Source organism: Corapipo altera, unplaced genomic scaffold, assembly GCF_003945725.1.
Source record: "Corapipo altera isolate COAL_440 unplaced genomic scaffold, ASM394572v1 1, whole genome shotgun sequence".
Classification (NCBI taxonomy): domain Eukaryota; kingdom Metazoa; phylum Chordata; class Aves; order Passeriformes; family Pipridae; genus Corapipo; species Corapipo altera.
In genome coordinates, this window is record NW_020884873.1 from 18,453,561 (window position 1) to 18,475,053 (window position 21,493).

Below are 21,493 nucleotides of genomic sequence, written 5' to 3' on the forward strand. Positions count from 1 at the left end.
TCCCATCCAGGCTGGCTGGTGAATAATTTGGCCTCAGTATGGTGAGTTGCCTATCTAAACATATTTTAAAAGAGTGTATTATTTCACTCACTGTTAATTATTTTTCCCCCCCTCAACCATAGAAAGGTTGAAGTCTCAGCCTTTCCACCCTATTTTGCATACGGGTTTAAAATTATTTCACAGTGAAATTCAGACCTTTGTCTTCCTAACAATTTCAATTTTGCTTTTGGGCTATATCTTCACTACAAATCCTTTCAGGATACGTTTTCTCAGACTATCTCCATATTATTTTTATCCATGTATGCTATGGTCATTCATCACATGTCCATGACCACAACAGGCATTAAGAATCTATCACCACTGTATCAGTCACCTTGTGATTTTACTGGTGTCACAAACCCAGGCAGCTACATTCCCTCTAACCAAGTTCTCCACTACTGTAGTTCATACTGTTCCTGTTATCTGGGATCCCAACTCCAAAGGGATAGCCTCAATGCAAAAGGAATGAGTTAGGGAAATCTCATCTATGGAACCACTTCCAGCCTTCCAACATGAAGCTCTCTGCTGCATGTGGAACAGAATAGAATGACTCAACAGTATTTCTGAAAGTTTCATCAGTGCTGCCGCTCTCTTGAGCTCCTTCTCTTTAGTCACCATGGACACAAGAGACAGCATTCTGTCTCTGAAGACCATGACCTGTCTGCACCAGAAACATGCACAAGTTACCCACCTAAAGAAACAGCACTAAGTGACAATGCCTAAAAAGGAAACTGGGAAGCCCTGTTTCATCTGAATTTCTGTGTTATACCTACCAGCTTTTTTTATTTGGGATTTTTGACTTTGGCAAAGGGAAGGGAAGATAAGGTCTTTGTTTGGTCTATTATTGAAAAAATAAAAGTAAATACTGAAAATATGCTGATTTTTTATTGGTTTTATCAGGGTTTTTTTTCATTCAAGCAAGGAGTTAGTCCCAGAGCCCCCGTTTTTGTCTGTAGCCAAATTCCTCCTTACGTTTTTAGCACCCTCAGTTTCAGTGCACACTCCATGCTAGGACTCTATGTACTTGATAGGCTTTCATTAGTGGTCCTACATTTGTACCTAGATTTGTGAAGTTTCTGTACCTGTGAAGTTTCAGCCACACACTTCATCTAATTAATTAGGCTGTTGTCTTCTGTTTCTATAATGGAGATTATTAGTCAAAGATAAGCCACAGTCTCTCAGTAAAGACTAACAGTTTGCAATACAGCCTCTTTTCCAGCAAAAGTCATACACTAAGGTTTGGAATCAAGAGCCTTCTAATATAAACTTCCAAATTTGTTTTATGTTTCCTGATACTCATCCTATAACAACAAAATCCCTAGCAATAGTCCTGCCAGCAGTCAGGAGTTGGACACAGACAGGATAGTATGATAGTATGGATATTTTAAGATGGATTACATAATGGAGAAAGAATATTTCAAACATACCACATTCGCTGGCTGATTCCCCGACCAACTGGAAGAACTGCTGAGCAATTTTCAGATGATCTCTCTGGAAGAGGAAAAAAATAAACCCAACATGAGTTCCAGAGTTGATGCTACAATACATAATGAAAATATGCTCTGAGGAACAGATGGGGAGCAACTAACAGACAAACCAGGGTTGAAGGAAAAACAGAAAAGGTAAATGTGCCACTGTATGTGCCTAGATACACAAGAATACTGTAGAAAGCAAAGTTTTTTTGGAAACAGGATAGAGAAGCCAAACTCAGCTTGATTTACTGTCAAGACAGCAATGGAAATTTGCATTTCACTCATTCTGGACTGACTACTGTGTGGAAGAAGGTTGAGAGACTCAGAGATCCTGCAATCTAAATGAGAAATGACTGTCTCTTTCTCTCCATTCTAGTCCCTAAAGATGTGTTCACATTCTGTTGTTGGAGAAGCTGAAGAACTTCATGGGCTTCGCTTACTGAGCCAACTTCTTGTCCAAGTGCTGCATTTACAACTCCTTTGAGGATGTACTCCTGAAAAAAAATTGTAAAAAGGATCAGAGAGGATAAGGTGAAGATTTTATAAGACACATAAAAGCCTATGTGTACATTATTTTCTTCATAAATTCAACTCTATCCCAGCTCAGTTTAGTAGGTAGCTGGTTACCGTGATAACGCTTAATCACAGTAGTACTACTTTAGCCCCCCAAAATGCATTCTACTTGCTAGGTAGTCACTTCTACCAAATATGTGGGATGCAAAGGAGTACTATGTTTTCTGATAAGTCTTATGGTCAAAGACAATGCACCAGAAGGAACACGATAACATCTTTTCATGCCCTCTTCACCATCATATGACCAATAAGTACAATATTGTTATAATAAAGCACAGATCCCATTTCAAATATGCACATTGGTTAACCATAACCACTAACATCCCTGCTGAGCAAGATTTTCCAGCATGCAACAGTCTCTTTTGTCTTATCCAAATCTTAAAATTAAAGAGTTATAGCTATAAATCTGTTCTGTAGGTATTCCTGATAAACCTGAACAGCCTTGTCACAGAGGTAAACACAGAAAAAGAGAAAGACACATCTACACACACCAACAATGGATTGCAAGCAAACAATCAGAGTACTAGCCAGGATGCTAAGTAATCATTTTAGCACACCAACTTTCTTACAGGTGCCAAATTATTATCCTACAGGCATCGTGATGAAGTATTTGCAAAGTACTCAAGGAGGTTATACAAGTAGTTTGGCAAGTCTTAGCAGGGAGTTCCTTACAAGTGGAAGCGAAAAATGGAAAAAGAAGCACAAAGATTCTCACTTAAAAATGTCATAAAGAATTATTAGACATGTATATGGGGAAAACAGAGGCTAAAGGACCACTGGCTGCAGAAAACTGTTCAAGTAAGTCTTGCCATACTGAAGAATGCAAGAAATGTAAAGCAACATCAGAAGACCCTCCTCAGCACAGAATCACCAGATCTGTGTTCTTGAGGTTTTCCTTTTCCCTCCCTCCATATAATTCCTCACACAGACTCATGAAAGGTTCCTTTCATGCCCAGCTATGTGACCTTTGGAAAATAAACTGCAAAGAGGAATAAATCAGAGACTAAAGCTGCTGGAACAACCACAAAAGAAAATTACAGTAGCAGCCAAGGGACGCTGCAGTTTTCACTCATGGCAGTCAAAGTGTGATGAGATTTGAGAATACCATTTATTTAAACTGTTTAATCTAATCTAGCTCATTTTTATTGAAATGGCTTCAGGACAAACTGTACGAGCACCTGAGCTAGCAGATCTGAGGGATGGTAATCATCACCAGGGCAGAAGTGACAAGTAGCTGTAGTTGGAAGAGAGCTTTTATCTATGCACTAATGGTCAGCTCCCCAAAATGCTGAACACAACAGAGCTATATTCTTAGCTGACCCCCCAGGCAGTACAGTAGTAAACAGGCTAAGTACTCATATATGCACATATATAATACTTTATGCATGCATATTGAATCTATTGTTCATGAAGGGATGGAAAACACAAAAGTTTTAGGAGTGGGAATGGGGCAAGCTGTCCTCAGGATACCAGTTTTGTATGTGGCAGATTTCATATCAATTTATAACCTCTATCTATGTGCCATGACATCATTTTCCAATTACCTGTGGAGCTGTAGGTTCCAGGTCCTTAATCAGGTTATAAGCCTCCTGCACATCATCTGAAATGCCAGACATTAGAATGCATGACAACCCATAGCACACTGTATTAGAACAAGTCACTTATCCTCTACAACATTCCCCAATAGTCATAGACTAAGAAATAAACCATTTAGACAGGAGGAGAAAGGTAACTATAAATCATTGTGAATTTCTATCACAATGGTGATGGTTTTCTAGAACTTAAATAACAAACATGGAGTGAGTAATAGCTTCTTTGTTATTACAATTTTCCTAGTAAAGAGGATTTGGACCCCTTGTTCATAACCTAGTGGCTGCCTTCTCATCAGCACAAGGTCCTGTATTTTCTTTTCTCAGATTGATTTACCCCTCAAGGAGGATAGGGTAACATGATGCTGTAGGGAAACTTCATCTGTTCCTTATCAATATTTCAATATCTGTCCAGCAGCTCTTACCTGATCCTAATTCTAACAAGGAAAGCACTACTAGTATAGAAGTTTAAATGAGAAGTTTGAAATCAATAAGCAACTTCCTTCCCACACAAGCATTATATAAACTGAAAACATCCTAAACCTTACCTAAATAAAAGATGTTGGCACTATGGTTGGCTTTGTAAAACAATCTAGTGAAGACAGTCTTTTACCAGCAAAATTTTTTTAATACAGCATTATACCAGCTGCCCACAAAAACAAACCTTATCAAACAAAACCTTTTTTGCTAGTACATACCATCCATTCAACCACTTAAGGCAATATACATTGGAGCTGCCAGTCTCCCACCCAACACCTCTACTTTCTTACCCATTCCCTTGAGCAGTCACATAGTAAGGCAGCACAAGGTACTTGCCAAAAGTCATTACCTTTTCTTTTTTCTTTTTTTTTTTTTAATAGAAATTGTTGGTTTAGAGGATTTTTTGACATTTTTGGCTAGCTCAGACCACCACCACCACCACCAAAAAAGAAAAATGACAGCAGCCCTTATTTCCATCAGTGGAGACCATCAACACAGAGCTATGCTCTTCAGGCTCCAAAAGAAGCCTATAGCAAATCTCATGGGAGCAGATTATAACCAGATCCCAAGAGGCCCCAAATCTTGCTGAAAGTCACTATCCTGAAGAACTGATAAAAATGGGATGCATGTTTATGCTTCAGACATTCCAGTTCTGAGTATGTATTAACACCAACCTACCTTTATCAGAGACATTTAAGTTTTAGAGAGACAGCTGTAGTCATTAGAAGTAATGATTTCTCACATTCCTAACTGATGCTGCTACCCTACCAAGAGTTAAAAATGTAAATTTAGCCAAACCAGGAAAGATATTTTAATCCTAATTCCCCTTGACCTTCTTTGTCAGTATGCAAGTCATTTGTACACCAAAGTGAAGAGCAGAACCTAACTAATTAAAATTACTGCAAGGTTAATGGCAAATGAGTAAACAAGACTGATTTTTAAGTGATGCACGAGATGTACTTTGTCTCTGTGTAAGTAGAACTTAATTTGACACGTGTGTATTATTATTAATATTATTGGGCAAGGTAATTAGTAGTAATACCAATAATGCCTATAGTGAAATTGGCAACAATACTGGACAGAAAGGTGGCTGGGAACAGCAGGCATAGATTTACCAATGCCAAAGTGTACTGACTAACCCAATGTATGACTGGTTGTATGGATAAGGGGATAGTAGTGGATGCTTGTATACCTTGGCTTTAGCAAGGTCTTGGACATGGTCTCTCATACAGACTTGAAAGATAGGACTGGCTAAGTAAGACTATAAAGGGATGGAAAACTGGCTGGACTATCAAAAGACAGTCATCAGTTGTACAAATTCTATCAGGTGGCTCATTACTAATCAAATTCCCCAGGGACTGATACTGTTGAATGTCTTATTAATATTTATATTAATGATCCAGATAGAGTACTCTCAGCAAGTTTGCAAATGATAAAAGATTGTGAAGAAAGTTCCCAGCTATTGAGAAGCAGCTCAGCAGGCTGAGTAAATGGGCTGAAAGAAAGAAATCTCATAAAGTTCAGCAGAGGCAAAATGCAAGTCCTGCATCTTGCTTGGTTTGAAACATGCCTGAACAAGTCAGGTGGGGAGCTGACTGGCTAAAAGGCAACCTGGCAAACAGTGCAGTCTTGCAGCAAAGGAGGCCAACTGTACACTGGATCATATTAGCATGAATGTAGTCATCATGGCAAGGGAAGGAATGCTTCTCTATTTGACCCTTGTGAGATTGCACCTGGAGTAGGGTGTCCAGTTTTGGGATCCCTCAATTAAGACAGACGATGAAATACCAGAGTGAGCCCACCCAAGGACTCCCAAGGCAAGAAGGGGGCTGAGGAGAGACAGAGAGAACTGCATTTCCTTAGCTTTCAGAAGAGAAGGCTCAAGGGAGATCTTATCGCTGTCTACAACTTACTTAGCTGGGACTAAGCAACATGACCTAATTGGAGTCACACAGCCAGTCAACCCATTGTTGAATAAAAGAACACAATGGGAGAATAGTAATGGCTTTGAAAAATTCAGATATAATTCAAAGAAGCTGGTAAATGAAGGAGAGATACTAGTACAAAATCCTTTCCAACTGATTCTGGCTACATACCTGCATCCTTTAAGAGTTGTAAAGTAGATTTTTAATGGAATGTCTTGTTCACAAACTGTAGCCTTGTTCACAGTCACTTAGGTTCATATCCTGTTTGTGCTATATTTACAGAAACGGTTGCCCTTGCCTTCAGAGGACATATGCCTACCATTCTCACACATTCAGGCAGAAGAGAGGTCATCTCACTAGAAACAGTTAAACACCACCGTCCCCAAAGCCATCTCCTTCAACCCAAGAACCTGCAATATTCTGCCAAAGTAGGTTTATTTGACTGCACACAACCAAAGCCTTTCTCTGCAAGCCATGGAAACTCTTACTTCACTATTTTCTGGAGGAACAGCAAATGAAATACATTACATTTTCCTGCAGAGAAAAAAAGCATTTCATTGAATAGTCAGTTGAGATAAGATGAATGAATGTCATCCCTGAAGGTATGAAAAAGCCAGAGGAAGGTGTATTTACCTTGCCGGAGATAGTAAATCACAAGATTCAGTCTTGCCTCAGGAATAACATCAACCAAAGGAGGCAGGACCTGCAAAGCCCCTTCTCCTCCTCGGAAAACCACCTGCAGAGAAAAACAGCAGATTGATAACCATGTATCAAAATCTTTTCTATGATATCTTAATTCAAGGAAATTAATCCTTAAATTCCTATATTAAGAGTAGGAAAAGGTCAATGGCTCTAGGATTAGCATAATCCCTGCTTTAATATAGCTATACAATTACTAAGTGAGACAATCTTTATTCTGAAGAATATAAAGTGTTTAATCCATCAGTAAAGATTAATTTATTTCAACTTTTAGCAGCTTAAAACAGTGATACATTATATATCACAGATTTAAAAGAATAATATTGTCTGAAACAAGAGTGAAGGGAACACATACAAAATTACTATTTGCTTATGATGTTTTCATATGAAAAATATGAGACTAACAACTCTACATTTATTTAGAAAGATGCTAAAATGGTCAGGAGCAGTTGATTATACTTCAGTTTCATATGATGGTTCTTCCAACAAAATCTAACATAGTTATTCAATAAACCACTGGCGAAAAGACCAGCATACAAAATAAACAATGTTAACTCACAAAAGTCCAGTTTGAAAACAGTTTTAACTTTTGGGGAAAGAAGCGTTAGCTTGTTATGACTGCTCTTGAAAAACGACAAAGCAAGCAACTGCCCATCATTAAATAAGAGCAATCTGCTGTTATCAGCTGTACAGTAAAGTAATAATACCACTGAAGGAAAAATTAACTAGTGATTAGTGACTCTTTTTCTGCAGACCACACAAGTATTTTGGCTTTTATCAGCAGCTTTTTTCCTAGAACTCTTTGTTTAGTACTTTTCGGATGAAGGCCATTTTCACTAGTTATCTTAATTCCACTCACGTTGTTGTGGTACTAAATAAAGAGTTCAGGGTCATACATTCTGACTTGTTTCTACGGTGTCCTTATTGAATGGGCTCCACAAAATATCTTGCAAAGGTATTCTTACACAACATATATTATTTTAATATGCCTTCGGGTCTACAAACAACAACATTATTATTTTTCTTGACACAGTCTCACTGTCAGGGAAAAATTCCAGGGGAAAAAATAAATACACTTGATGGCACATTCATTATACAGGTAGGATTCCTGGAATGGGACTTACATGGCAGCAAAAATTCAGTTAGGTCTGCAATTACCAAAATATTCCATTTTATGAATCATCATGAAAAGCTCTACAAATGAGTGCTGTTTATATTAAGTCCCAGAAATGCATTACTTACCAGATTGTGTTTAATGAGCTCCTTGCCAAACTCAAAAGATGATGAGGCACTGTCAGTCAAGTTCTTGAGCTCTGCCTGGAATTACATACATTCTAAAATTTTATCACAAAACCAAAAAAGCACAGAAGCCTAAGTGAAGCTTCAAATGAGCTCCAAAGCTGACAGAAATACATCTCCATCAGTGGTAGGCCACTGGAAGATTTGGCTTTCTCAATTCTATGTGATAATTTTAGAAACTGGATAATACGTATAAACACAAGATCAAAAGTGAATTGGGAAAATGGTAAGACCACTGTGCACACATGTGGACAGATGGGTTAATACCAGGGAAACTGAAAGTGTGACATTCCTAAAAGAAGGACACAATGACAAGACAAAGGCCATTATCAACATTACTGATTAAGACAGATAACGAGGAAAAGAAACATGTATGGATTTTTAAACGAAAATAAAGGTGAACTGAGGGACTGTCCAACAGATACCTCAGCAGCCTTCCCATTGTAAAGTCGGAAATGGTTACAAGCCTTAAGGTTAAGAGCAATGGTGCTGTCAGGAACTTGCTGAAGATAAACAGCTAGCACTTCCTGTGATACATCATAGTAATCCAGCTTGTAATAGCATAGGGCCACATATACATTCAGAGCCAGGTATTCCCTGTAGGAAAGAGCATTAAAGAGAACATTTAAATCCCACCAGATAGTTTAACGTTTCCCATTACAGAGCATTAAAATCAGTAATAAAGCTCTCACATGTCTATACATATTTTACAAGCACATCAAAACTGGGGTTTCTGAGAAATGCTTAGAGCTTCTCTAGTTTGTTGGCTAAGACTGCACAGATCCAGATTCACATTATTTATTTTTTCCACAGAAGCTACTGCAGCTTTTAAGTACTACCTACAAAACTTTTCATTTGCAAATCTAGGAAACGGTGGCAACTTCACACCAAGGAAACACACAGAACATGAGCATTGTACCCGACCTGGCAGAACAGGATTTTCTAAGCAATATATGCAAAGACATTTAATATGTGCATAAAAGTTCGCACCAAGTACAATTATTTAAAAAAATCCTTGTCATTACAAGCTGTCAAGCCAGAAGAACTAGATACAGAAATAAGACAGGCATTTGTGGAAAGTGTAAGTAAAAGGATAATTGTTATGAAGGTTACTCATTTAGCTTTGAGTGATTGCTTCTGCAGGAATTGGAAGTTAAAATCTCTTCCCCAAGCATTACATGACATACTTATATACATTACGATGGATTTCTCTGAAATGTTCAAGAGGAGATACCACCAAAAGAGAGCTGTATTCTGGGACAGCAGTTTCTATTTTATTAAACAATACTTCCAGCCATTTAAGAATTCAATTTGTTTCTTCCTAAATTGTGAACTAAAAATTTGCAGAACATGATAGGAAAAACCATCAATAAGTGTCACAAGGGATAAATAGAAAAGGAAAGAATTTCAGACTTGAAGGAATGCAAGGAACTTTACATAGACCCAACAACCGAACCATTCTTAGAAAGGCTAAGAGGTGAAGAAGTCAATAATTCAAGCAAGGATCACCAGACTGGCCATCAGAGGGGAAAAAGGAAAAAGATAAATCAGTACATAACCATATATCATCTCAGAAGAAATAAGTAACAAAACCAAAAAAGATATCAGAATGAATTACACAACAGTAATTTCTTTTTAAAGCAGATTTCTTTTTAAACATTCATTTTTTAAAAATACTTTGCAATGAACAAAATTGAGGGGCTGCAACTGATGCACATTTTGCGACACGAAAAGGACATAGCAGTTGTGGAAAATGCCCATGCTTGGTTTCAGAAACCATGCTTGGTTTCAGAAACCAAGCAACTATATGGAATTTAAATACCAACAATAGCACAGACACTGCAATAAGGCTTAGAGATGCCCACCGATTCTCAAGTAGAATGCGTTTGTAGATATCAATTGCCTCTTGGTAGTGGGACCGCATGTAGTGGATAGATGCCAAGCTAAGCTGATCTTCTGTAATATCTTGCAGATTCTGGTGAGAGCTCATCAGTTTCTTTTCATCACTGAACTAAAAAGAGTGTGACACATCCTCAGATGAGTTCAGCAAGAAAACTATTTTAATTAGCTAGATTAGTTTTGCTGGTAAACAGTAGGTGATTAATATCAAACATGTGGAAAAACTCTGTTACTTTAAAGTTTATTTGACCAGTGAAGAAAGGCAAACATTAAAGAAGGAGATCAGTTCAAACTGGACAAATGTTAGGCTAAAACCAAGCACACATTTTCCTTGAAGGTGTGATTTAGATATAATTAGATGTCACGTGCTTTGATGGATAAGAGGGAAAGAGCTGCATTAATTATGTCACAAACAGAATTTCGCAACACAAAATTTGACTGTTATTCAAGCCAGAAAAAATTCTGCTGTTTGTAGATCCAAATCTAATTTCTCACGGATAGCAGAAAAATGCAAGCCTTGCCAACACACAAGCTCTAATTTTCACAAGACATCTTTACAGCACTAACAAATTCTCTTTCACTGGCCCCTTAAAATTTCAGTTTAACTAAATGATTTATTTTTAAAAGCATTGCTGAATAGCACATAATACACACACATAAGATAAAAACAAGGAACAGAGTTAAACATACACATTATATTTGTATTACAATAGTAAAGTTGAGGTTATTTACCTTAGCAGTCTACTCAAGTCACTTATTCCAGCGCTTCCCTTTGCTGGTTTTGCTGTTTTAATAATAATTATGAATTTCTCTTACACACAAATTCTAATCTTATGTATTTGTTTTCCTACCTATCAGCTCAGTTTTCTTCAGATTGTTTTCCTCCCTCTTTGAGCCAGTCACAAAATGATACTCCAAATAAAAGGCAAGATGAGTTGCTCAACAGAACTAAAGGCAATGGGCTTCATAGTTTCATAAAACACTTTATTTCCAATGACTAACTAGATGAAAAGAAGTTGATTAATTCCTAGCTCATCACTGACATCTGTAAGTGCCAGCGCCACTACAAAAACGGTTTAAGATTTCTCTCTTAAAATTAAGAGAGATTTAAGTAAAGAGAATCTGACATCAAAGCTAACATTTACTTTCTTTCAACTCAGTGTCCTCAGTAGCAGAATACTTGTTAAATATAACACAGGGTGGTACAAAACTTAATTTAGGGGAAGATAGCTATGTGTGGTAAGTGAAACAAGCACTTAATTGTTGCTGAAATTAAAGTAAATTTCATGCTATTAACAATATGACTTCCTGGATACTGAATTACTTAGGAGGATCAGTAATAGCATATACACCATTTTGGTCAAATTGCCAAGTATAAGAGAGCTGCAAGTTTGGAAAACTTGGTACACTTCCAAAAAAAAAAAAAGGTAAAAATAGTGGCTTATACATTTCTGATTCTGGAACATTAATGTTCCAGGCTCCTTGTGATCAAAAATGCCATCAGGCTCCGGTTGTACAACTTATGTGAAGTGTACTGGTAAGACTTCCCTTAGAAACATGCTGAGGGTATCTATTCTGAGATCATGTTTTCACACTTATTTTCTCCTCCACATTTTAATACAGGAGGGTGGTTATGGAAAACATTTGTTCTTCTGCCACAACAGATGTTTTAATTATTCTGCCAGGTTGCCAGCATAAATTACACCTTACCAAACAGAAAAGAAAACAAACAAAGCACGAGTGAAGAAAAGACATCGTACCTTATGTGCCAGGTGAAAGAGCAGACGGTTCTGCAGACCACTCTTCGGTGCTGAAAGGAAAATTCAGTAAGTACTGCTGTAAAGAACAACTCAGGATGTCTATTTTTAACTCTCTTTCTCAACAGACATCAGTGCACCCATATTCTTTCATTAAGTAGCCCAAGTACAGTCCTTCAATAAAAGCCTTTGCAGGTCATGCCTCAGGGCAGGTTCTACCAATTTTAGAGTGGTTTAAAGGTCTTCCTCCTTCCTATCTTCTTTCTCTGACTGTTTCTTTTGAAATCCCTCTTGAAAATAATTTTTAATTGGCCTCTGTCTTCCATGAAGCTTAAAACTTATAGGAATCACACTATCATTTCCATGCAGGGATTTCTGGATAATTCTCTGGGGTTTTTTTTGTGACACACAAGCATAATACCTTTTCAAAATAAAAAGTAGCAAGAGATAAACTCATGATCAAGGTTCCTTCTATCATACGTCACATTTGAAGTAAGTTGTGATTTATAATTCAAGGAATCTTCTCAACTTCCAGAGTATTGAAAAACCCAGTGCTGCTACCATTTTGTTACGTATGCCCCTTATATTATACTTCGACACTAAGTTGAATATGAGTCAGCAGTGCCCTGGCAACCAGGAAGGCCAACCGTATCCTGGGGGGGGCATCAGGCAAAGCATCACCAGCCAGTCGAGGGAGGGGATTTTCCTGCTCTGCTCTGCACTGGGGTGGCCTCACCTTGAATATTGTGTGCAGTTTTGGGCAGTGTAATATAGGAAAGATATTAAGCCGTTAGAGAGTGTCCAAAGGAGGGGAATGAAGATGGTGAAGGGTCTTCAGGGAAAGCCATATGAGGAGCAGCTGAAGTCACTCGGTCTATTCAGCCTGGAGAAGAGGAGACTGAGGGGAGACCTCATTGCAGTCTACAACTTCCTTGTGAGGGGAAGAGGAAGGGCAAGCAGTGATCTCTTCTCTGTGGTGACCAGTAACAGGACCTGAGGAAATGGCCTGAAGTTGTGCCAGGGAAGGTTTAGGTTGGATATTAGTAAGAGGTTCTTCACCCAGAGGGTGGTTGGGTACTGGAACAGGCTCCCCAGGGAAGTGATCACAGCACCAAGCCTGCCAGAGTTTAAGTGTTTGGACAATACTCAGGCACGTGGGGACTCAGGACATGACTCTTGGGGATGGTCCTGTGCAGAGCTAAGGGTTGGACTTGATGATCCTTGTGGATCCCTTCTAACTTGGCATGTTCTGTGATTATGTAATTCTAGTATTTCTCCTGTCCTTAGGAACAAAAGACATACAAAAGAATCCTACAGTCAGAGCAGATAAGACTCAAACTAAGATACGATGAGAAATTTAAGGGAGATATCTCCTTTCTGAAGCCAGTAAAGCTCATGAAATTTCTCACTCTAGCAGGATTAGGAATTCCAGTAAACTCACTCCCTATGACAAAAATTGTTAACTGAAGAGATTTAAGTCACTAGAGCCTTTTGCTTCACTGAGAGACAAATATCGTCATCCAACAGAGCTATTAATTTCTGTTGCAAGCAGTCTCCCAAAAATCCTTCCCTTGCTTTGTGTATTTTTGTTAGCCTACTCAGTTAATGAGCACTCTCATTCCTGCTCAGACCAACTAGCTGGCAACCTATGTTCCACAGAAAGGGTGTACATGGAATCTTTAAAAAAAGTAGAATTACTTACTGTGTTCATAAGGCCATGAAAGTGCAGAGTTAGCAAAGCAATAGCCTGTAACACAAGGCTATAATTCTTCTGACGTCCTAAACCATGAAAGAGGGCTCAAACCACCAAACCCTCTTCCCCACCACCCCCCGAAAATGGATTTATTTTTTTAATGCAATTTAGGGAGAGACTTCCAGATTTCTTACTCTTTCTCCACATAGTAAGTAAACTTTCTAACACTGTGGACAATGCCAAAACCCGGGCCATTCTGATCAGATTGGCGGTGCAAGGCTGCCCACCTACTTTAACGAGTAAAGCAACTATTTCTCCCCTTTCCTCTTTCCCAAGCTGTGTTATTTAACCACATTCCTAGAAAAAAGAGGACAGTGAATTGCATCTTTAAAAAGCTGCTGGAGCAGAGAAGTCCCAAAATACAAAGGCGGTATGAGAGCATTCTCACAAAACCACATCTTGTAAGATACTTCTAAGAGAGCATCAAGTTATTAAGAAGCTAAATGGTCTTCAGTCTAGGATATATGTGGGAATTCTCATTAGACTAATTATTAAAGAACAGAAAGTTTTTCTGATCTATAATCAATATTGTATAGGCAGCATGAGCAGTAAAAGTGGCATGATAGTATGGATATTTCATCCACTGAGTTAGAAAGTGAGAATACCTTAATTTAAATGCATATTCTTCACTCCACATGTGCCCCAGCTTTAACTGATAAATTTTAATATCAAAATTTAGAAGGGTTGCACATGGACTCCACATGTGCTTTTGTGTGAAACTTAAACCACAACCACCCTTTACAATTCAAAACATTTGGTCATCAAAGATTCCAAAAATACAAGCATGACAGATTGTGGGATTTACACTGAAAATAACATATTGTATAATCACAGTGCTATGGATAAAGACATCAGTGTTCCTCTTTTGAGTAGGTTTTCTTTTTTTTTTTCCTTTTGAGTGGGTTATAGCATTAATTTCACTGTGAAAATGGTCACTTGCAAGCAATACTCCCTCAAGAACCTAAACCAAGGAATTCTTGTTTCACCAGTCAACCAATGACTGCAGGCTGCCTTTGTAAAACTGGCATCTGATCTGACATCAAAATTATTATTTACTTCTTGGCAAAAGCTAGAGGGTTAGACCATGTTATTTACACCTAAAAACAGGCAAAAGATGAAATCTGAGTTTTGGTGGTGTGCATGGATATATGGAGGGAGGAAAAAATGTCCCGCTTCATAAGATATCATATGATACTATCTATCTGATATTCTTTAAAATAAGATGCTTAAAACCCCCCACAAATATAGCCCTGTCGATAGAGTAAGCAGAAATATGGAAACATTCAATATCAGCAGTTTCTTTTCTCTCAGTGCCAAATGCATTTTTTGAGGAAGACAAGGAAACATCCGAAACACTGAACAAGGACAGATTAGTTTCTAGAAAGAATCTGGTTATGAATATTGGATAAAGATGTTGTCGATCACTGGAGCAGGAAGTGATATAACTGCCTCATCAGCAACAATGATTTTTAAGGGACATTAGGCTTGTTCTTTTATTACTCTCTGCTGCTACAGAATTTTATTCTCACTGATCTATTAATGCTACAGTGAAGCACGATATTCTTTTTCTGTTCTACTTTTTCAAGACAATGATTGTACTTTTTTTTTTTAAATCAGTACTAAGCAATCTAGGGATCATAATAAACATGATGACAATGCTGCATGGTAACAAACTGAATGTTGCTCCAGGTATAGTACTGACCTTGCGCTGAAGCACTGAGGTAGCTGGATTGGATATATCTCTTTCCATCTATGAAACACACACTAGAATTTTTGTCATGATCAGTGCTGTTTTTCCAGGCGCTAAAGTCACAGCTGTTATGGATCTTAAAGATGTTCTGTATATTTTTATGTACTGACACTGACAGGCACCTAGTGAAGTATTTGTTAAAATATAATAAACAGCTACAATAGGAATGAAGACAATTATCTTCACTAACTATTAAACAAAAAGTTAAACTCACTAGAAATGGCAGCTCAGACTCTAGGTGGATTCCATATTGCTGCCTTAGGCAGTAAAAATATGATGAAATAGAGTCAGTGTGGCATTGGTGCCCTCTCATGAGAGTGCAAGGCAATGCTGGTCATGCAGCCAGCATTAACAAATCCCATCTAACAGACATAATGCATATGCTATAGCACCACTTCACACATAGACAGGCATGGAATACACCTTAAACACATGGAGCAGGAGCTGGTAGGAATGGAGCAGGGCTGAGAAGGCTCCATCCTGACAGTAGAAAACATGACCAGAGGAAACCTTATTCTCCTGTCCCTGAGAAACAACGCCCTGCTCACCTGAACACAGTAGTTGAATGAAGCTCTCTGTGCCTCAAAACCACAGTTTCACTGGTGGAGAAAAAATGCAAGGGTATGGGAAAAATGTTCAAAAAAGCCCATGGTCCAGCAGTGAGGTTCACACTTAAATGCACTTGAACAGCTCAACTGTTCAGAATTTTCTTGAGTGAAATTTACAGAGGACATTCACTGAAATTTTCCTATTCCCACAATACTTTAAAGGCATTCAGCTATGTTCAGTTACTTGCAATATATACACATTTCATGGCAGTCATGTCTAAGCACAGTAAGTTAAAGATCATCAAACTAATTATTCCTGGTCTGTAATTTTTACTATACTTTAAAAAAACAAAACAAGGAAACAAGGTTAGTAGCTTTTAAAGTTTAAATATGTGATATTTTCACTTGTGCACTTTGAAAGTTCCATATATGAAACTTCTGGTTCAAAACCACAGCTAAAATGCACTGAAAATAACCGCTGTTCTCAAGAAATACAGCACAAGCAGCAAGGAGATAATTTTGCATGTAGGTGAACATGCAATCCTAAGTAAAAGAAAACCCAATAACTTTTCCATGCCCACTTGTATCCGCACATTTTCACTGGTGACAACCATCTGACACCTGGCAAACATTACTACATGCATAAGTAAAACTGGTTTGGAAAATGTCATTGTTCTTGCTAACCCATCTCTGTTCTGCTTTTGTACAATATTGCTCCTTCCAGTATAGGCTGTAAAATGAGAAGTTCTCTGTTCAGTTAAATCACATTCAGATCTGACACATGCAGAGTTGTGAAGAAGCAAAGCAACTACAAAGCTTTTCCCATCAAAAATTAGAAGGGGTGAAACACCCCCCCAATTTTAATGACTGGTTCAACAATACAACCCTGTCTGTGCATGAATCTTAAATTGTAAAATTCCATTTATCCTAAAAAGACTGCTTTTCATAACAGACTTAACTGCAGCCTCCCTTAGGTGCACATTTTGTGGTTTAAAAGAACACTTTGAGTTCTTACATCTTAATGCAGTGCAAGCCAACAGCTTCTAAGAGCACTACCAGGCTTCTAAATACTTGGATCAGTTGCCAGGATCATGGTCCCAGTGTGCAAGGCTGAGTTTCTGTTCTTTGGCCTTTGCAAGGCACAGGAACCATGAGTGCAACATAAGAGCATTAGCTTCTATAATTAAAAAAATAGTAACTTGTTATAATTATTATTAATTATTAAACCAAGATGAATAATTTCAGCCTCATTCTCTCGAGACTAGATGGGCTACCATACAGCATGGAAAACATATGTTCAGCCAACGTATGAGAGCACAGATGCAAAAGGAGTAAACAAAACATCACTTGGTAGCTTCACTATTTGATGACTACAAAACAACAGTAGCTGACTTGGAAGTAACTCTACCTTCACCTCAGATGCAGGAACATTAGTAACTGTAATGTAAGCAGACAGCAGGGAAAAAGGAGAAGCCAGAAAGATCTGATAGAAATTTGGAAGAAAGCCTAGAAGAGGTAAAATACAACAGTAATGAAAAACCTCCAAGGACGGATTTTTCTTTATTGCCTTTTTGCTCTACTTCTTAGGTTATATTTGCAGTAATTCTTTTTTATATGACTTTTGATATACAGATTTATTCTTTCCTAAGAGAATCATAGAATCACAGAATGGCTTGGATTGGAAGGGACCTTGAAGATCACCTACTTCCAACCCTCCTGCTGTGAGTGGGGATACCTTCCACTAGACCAGGTTGCTCAAGGCCCCATTCAACCTGGCCTTGAACACTTCTAGGGATGGGACATCCACAACTTCTCTGGGCAACCTGTTCCAGTGCTTCACCACCCTCACAGTAAAGGATTTCTTCCTTATATCTAATCTAAACCTACCGTCTTTCAGTTAAGAGCCATTCCTCCTGTCTTGTCACTACATGCCTTTGTTAACAGTCCCTCTCCAGCTCTCTTGTAAACCCCCTCTAGGTACTGGGAGGCTGCTATAAGGTCTCCCTGAAGCCTTCTGTTCTCCAGGCTGAACAAATCTCTATTCTTTCAGCCTTTCCTTGTAGGAGAGGTGCTCCATCCTTCTGATTAGCTTGGTGACCCTCCTCTGGACTTGCTCCAACAGGTCCATGTCCTTCCTGTGCTGGGACCCCAGAGCTGGATGCAGCACTGCAGGTGGGATCTCACCAGAGCAGAGTAGAGAGGCAGAACCCCCTCCCCTGACCTGCTGCCCAGGCTGCTTCTGGTGCAGCCCAGGATACACTTGGCTTTCTGGGCTGTGAGCTCACATTGCTGGGTCATGTCCAGCCTCTCATCCATCAGCACCCCCAAGTCCTTGGGCTGCTCTCGATCTGTTCATCCCAGAGTCTTCATCAATAGTGGGGTTTCCCCCACCCGGGTGGGCCCACTTTCTGAGCTTGCCCAGATCCCTCTGGATGGCATCCCATCCTTCAGGTGTGTCACTGCACCACTCAGCTTGGTGTCATCTGCAAACTTGCTGAGGGTGCACTCGATCCCTCTGTCACTAATGAAGATATTAAATAATACTGGTCCCATACGGACCCCTGAGGGACATCACTGGTCACTGCTGCCCATTGGGACTCTGAGCCATGGACCATTATCCTTTGGATGTGTCCATCCAACCAATTCCTAATCCACCAAACAGTCCACTGATCAAATCCACCCCTCTCCAATTTAGAGAGAAAGGTGTTGTGGGGAACCATTTCAAAAGTTTTGCAAAAGTCCAGACAGATGACACCCGTAGCCCTTTCCTTACCCACTGATGTAGTCACTCCTTCATAGAAAGCCACTAGGCTGGTCAGGCAGGACTTGCCCTTGGTGAAGCCCTGCTGGCTGTCCCAAATCACCATGAACTTTTAATTAAATAATGAGAGAGAACAGTTCACATCTGTTATAAAATAAACATAAAACCTTGATCCACAAGAGATTGTGGACTATAAATGCAATAACTAGTTCATGGCTTTTAACAATAATTTCCTAATTTTTAAGTGTCCTGCATATTTTTCCTCAGATGGTTAACAATAATTTTCTTAAGTCACAGCAACAGTACACGGCAAGAAGGAATTTGGTTTGATTTCTAGATATTTATATGTTTGTGTGGAAAACCTATTCCAGAAAGCTAGTTGACATTTATGTTCCCTTTCACAGAGAGATTCTATTACTGTAGAAATTCAGAATTATTGCTGAATTAGTTCTCCTTAATTTAATTTTAAATTTAAATTTAAATTAGTTCTCCTTAATTTGTTTTAGCACTATGCTATTTTTAGGGGCTTAGCATAACTGCAGCAATAAACACTACACAGTATGCAAGAATTCAGACAAAATAATCCCAAAATAGCAATGGTAAGCAGCCTAACATTAACACCACCTACAATTTTTTCAGCAGTATTCAAGGTAGCATTGGAAAAATGGTGTTCTTTTAAAGGCTTCACCTGTTGTGTTAATATTGAAGGAAATATTTTGCTTCTTCAGGATCTTTGCAAAACCATGGAAGAGACCACAAGATGATATGGCCTCAGTTGTCAATATTATATTACAAACAGCCATCATTGATGCAATCCTAAGATGTTAAAAAGAAACTAAAAGAGGATCCCACTTCAACAAAAATAAAATAGTTCAAACAATACAAGAAAGACTGAAGTGATAGGAGTGGAAAGGGGAATATAGCACACTTGGAAGCTTTCAGTGGAAAAAGGACAAGTGTTATAAATCTTCAGCTATGACTCCTAACCACCAAGCTTAAGTAGCTAGAAATCATCAGTATTACAGTACTCACAAGAAAGTTTTAGCACCTTGTTATAAAAACTGGGATGCTGTTCCTTCTCCAACAATTACATAAAATCAGGAACTGACAGAACTAATGTGAGCACTCAGTTATTTTCTGTTCCCTCTTTCAGCTACACTCCCTATGTCTTGCACTCCTTTCCTGATATTCCTACCCTTGCCTCCAGCACCCAAGTGCCACTAACTGCACCCCCTACCCTGCCACTCATGAGGCTACCATTAACTAATCTGAAGGGGTATGAAAAGAATAACCTTCCCTCACTCACAGTTCACAGTTAATCAAGCTGCAGGTCCAGCTGTGTACATGTCATGTCTAGAATGGATTACTGTAAATCACATGACGTGAAGCTGATGACAATGACTCCAGCTGGTACAGGATGCAGCTGCTTGCTTCCTCCATGGTTTAGGTCACAGTGACACATTGAGCTCTACTGCCTATTTATTTTTAGATTTCACTTCAAGTCCTAGATTGCAATCTCCAAAGCTCAAATTTTTGGTACACTAAAGATTAAATTATTTGTGAACACTAGAAATTTGCACACCTCTTGAACAATACAAATCACAAAGCTCTGTATGAGATTTTTTTATAGTTCGAAACAAAACATTTTCAGTTGTGCGATTTCAGCTCAGCATGAGCTCAATCCTCTTTCTGGGGATTTTAAAAAGATATGAGAATCTAATTATTTTTAAAAAATACTACAAAGCTGTCCTCTTGGAAGGCACTCCTTCACAGCAGAAGAAAGTACATATTATTTCCTCCCTACTCTATTTTCAGTGCAAGACAAGTAGACTAATGAAAGAAAGGAGAAAACCTTTCTTCAATAAGAATTTTATCCTAAAAAGGCAAGAGTCAGAAGTTGACAGAGCTATCACTGAGAAAACACTGAGATACCATGGTTATAGGAAACAACATAAATCACAAAGATATATAAAAAGTGATGGGCAACAAAATTAAACTACAGAAACATTTTTAGGTAGTAAGAATTGCCTTGGAATCTAAATTCCATTCCTTTAAATGATCCCATGCATGTTCAGATTAAAGCAGAACTGTAGTAATGTGACTGCAGTGAACTCCATGCCTTGAAGAATCAGATACCTAGTATCTGACTTATAAAGCACCAAAACCACCCACTAAGTCACTCAAACTACATAAACAGAGTTGTTGTCCATATCAGGGAGAATGCTGAATTCCCTCAGATGCTTATTTTTTTATAATTTCACTAGCCTAATTTGCTTCATCTGCACTGGCTCAGAGACACAGAATCAGTCAAAAGAAAAGTAACTTCTTGTTGCTAGTTGATGTATGCTGGGTTTTGTATTTAGAAATTAATAAGAGGAATGATTTTCCAGATGCTTCTTTCAGTTCCCGCTGCTCCACATGCCCAAGGTATTTTTAGGAAGCAAACTGCATCACAACTGTCCTGTTAAATGAAAGTTAAAAAACCAACTCCCAAACAAAAACCCGAACCCAAACAACTTTGGTCACATGTATCCTTTATTCCTATGAAAATAAAGCATTGCATACTTTTTCTGGAAATCACTTTCAGTGTTCAAGTCAATAAGCAGTCCTTTCCAACAGAGACATACATCTCACCTTTCAAAGCTGCTTGTTCTGCTTGCGTGTACATCCCCAGAAAGAAGTACGTACAGGCAAGGTTCACCCAAACATCTGGATTGCAAGTTGGTTGTCTGGTTAAGGCCTCATACTCCTGTAACAGAAGAGAGGGTTGATTTTCAAAAAATGTGTAATAGCACATATATGTATTAAATATCATTCTTTCTTCCACCATTTTACAATGTATCATTAAATTACCAAGATCAAACAAATTATTCTGAAGTTCAATGCAGTTCTTACAACAAAACTATTACATCTTAAACCTAAGATATGTTCCTAACTCTTTTTTGTTTA

At 38.4% G+C, this 21,493-nt stretch overlaps 1 protein-coding gene across 5 annotated transcripts in view; it reads right to left on the reverse strand.

Moving 5' to 3' along the window:
* Positions 1-21,493, reverse strand: part of TTC26 (tetratricopeptide repeat domain 26) — a 56,644-nt gene that overhangs the window by 27,246 nt on the left and 7,905 nt on the right. For 4 of the 5 annotated variants that reach the window (XM_027657158.1, XM_027657147.1, XM_027657137.1 and 1 more), the window contains exons 4-12: positions 21,179-21,293; positions 11,736-11,785; positions 9,942-10,087; positions 8,502-8,673; positions 8,020-8,094; positions 6,712-6,814; positions 3,629-3,684; positions 1,952-2,005; positions 1,467-1,530 (exon numbers count right to left, since the gene is read on the reverse strand). In XM_027657158.1, coding sequence (XP_027512959.1) covers positions 1,467-1,530; positions 1,952-2,005; positions 3,629-3,684; positions 6,712-6,814; positions 8,020-8,094; positions 8,502-8,673; positions 9,942-10,087; positions 11,736-11,785; positions 21,179-21,293 — 835 coding nt within the window. Of the gene's footprint in view, positions 1-1,466; positions 1,531-1,951; positions 2,006-3,628; positions 3,685-6,502; positions 6,613-6,711; positions 6,815-8,019; positions 8,095-8,501; positions 8,674-9,941; positions 10,088-11,735; positions 11,786-21,178; positions 21,294-21,493 lie in introns of those variants that run through there. The other variant, XM_027657180.1, reaches the window with a different exon arrangement.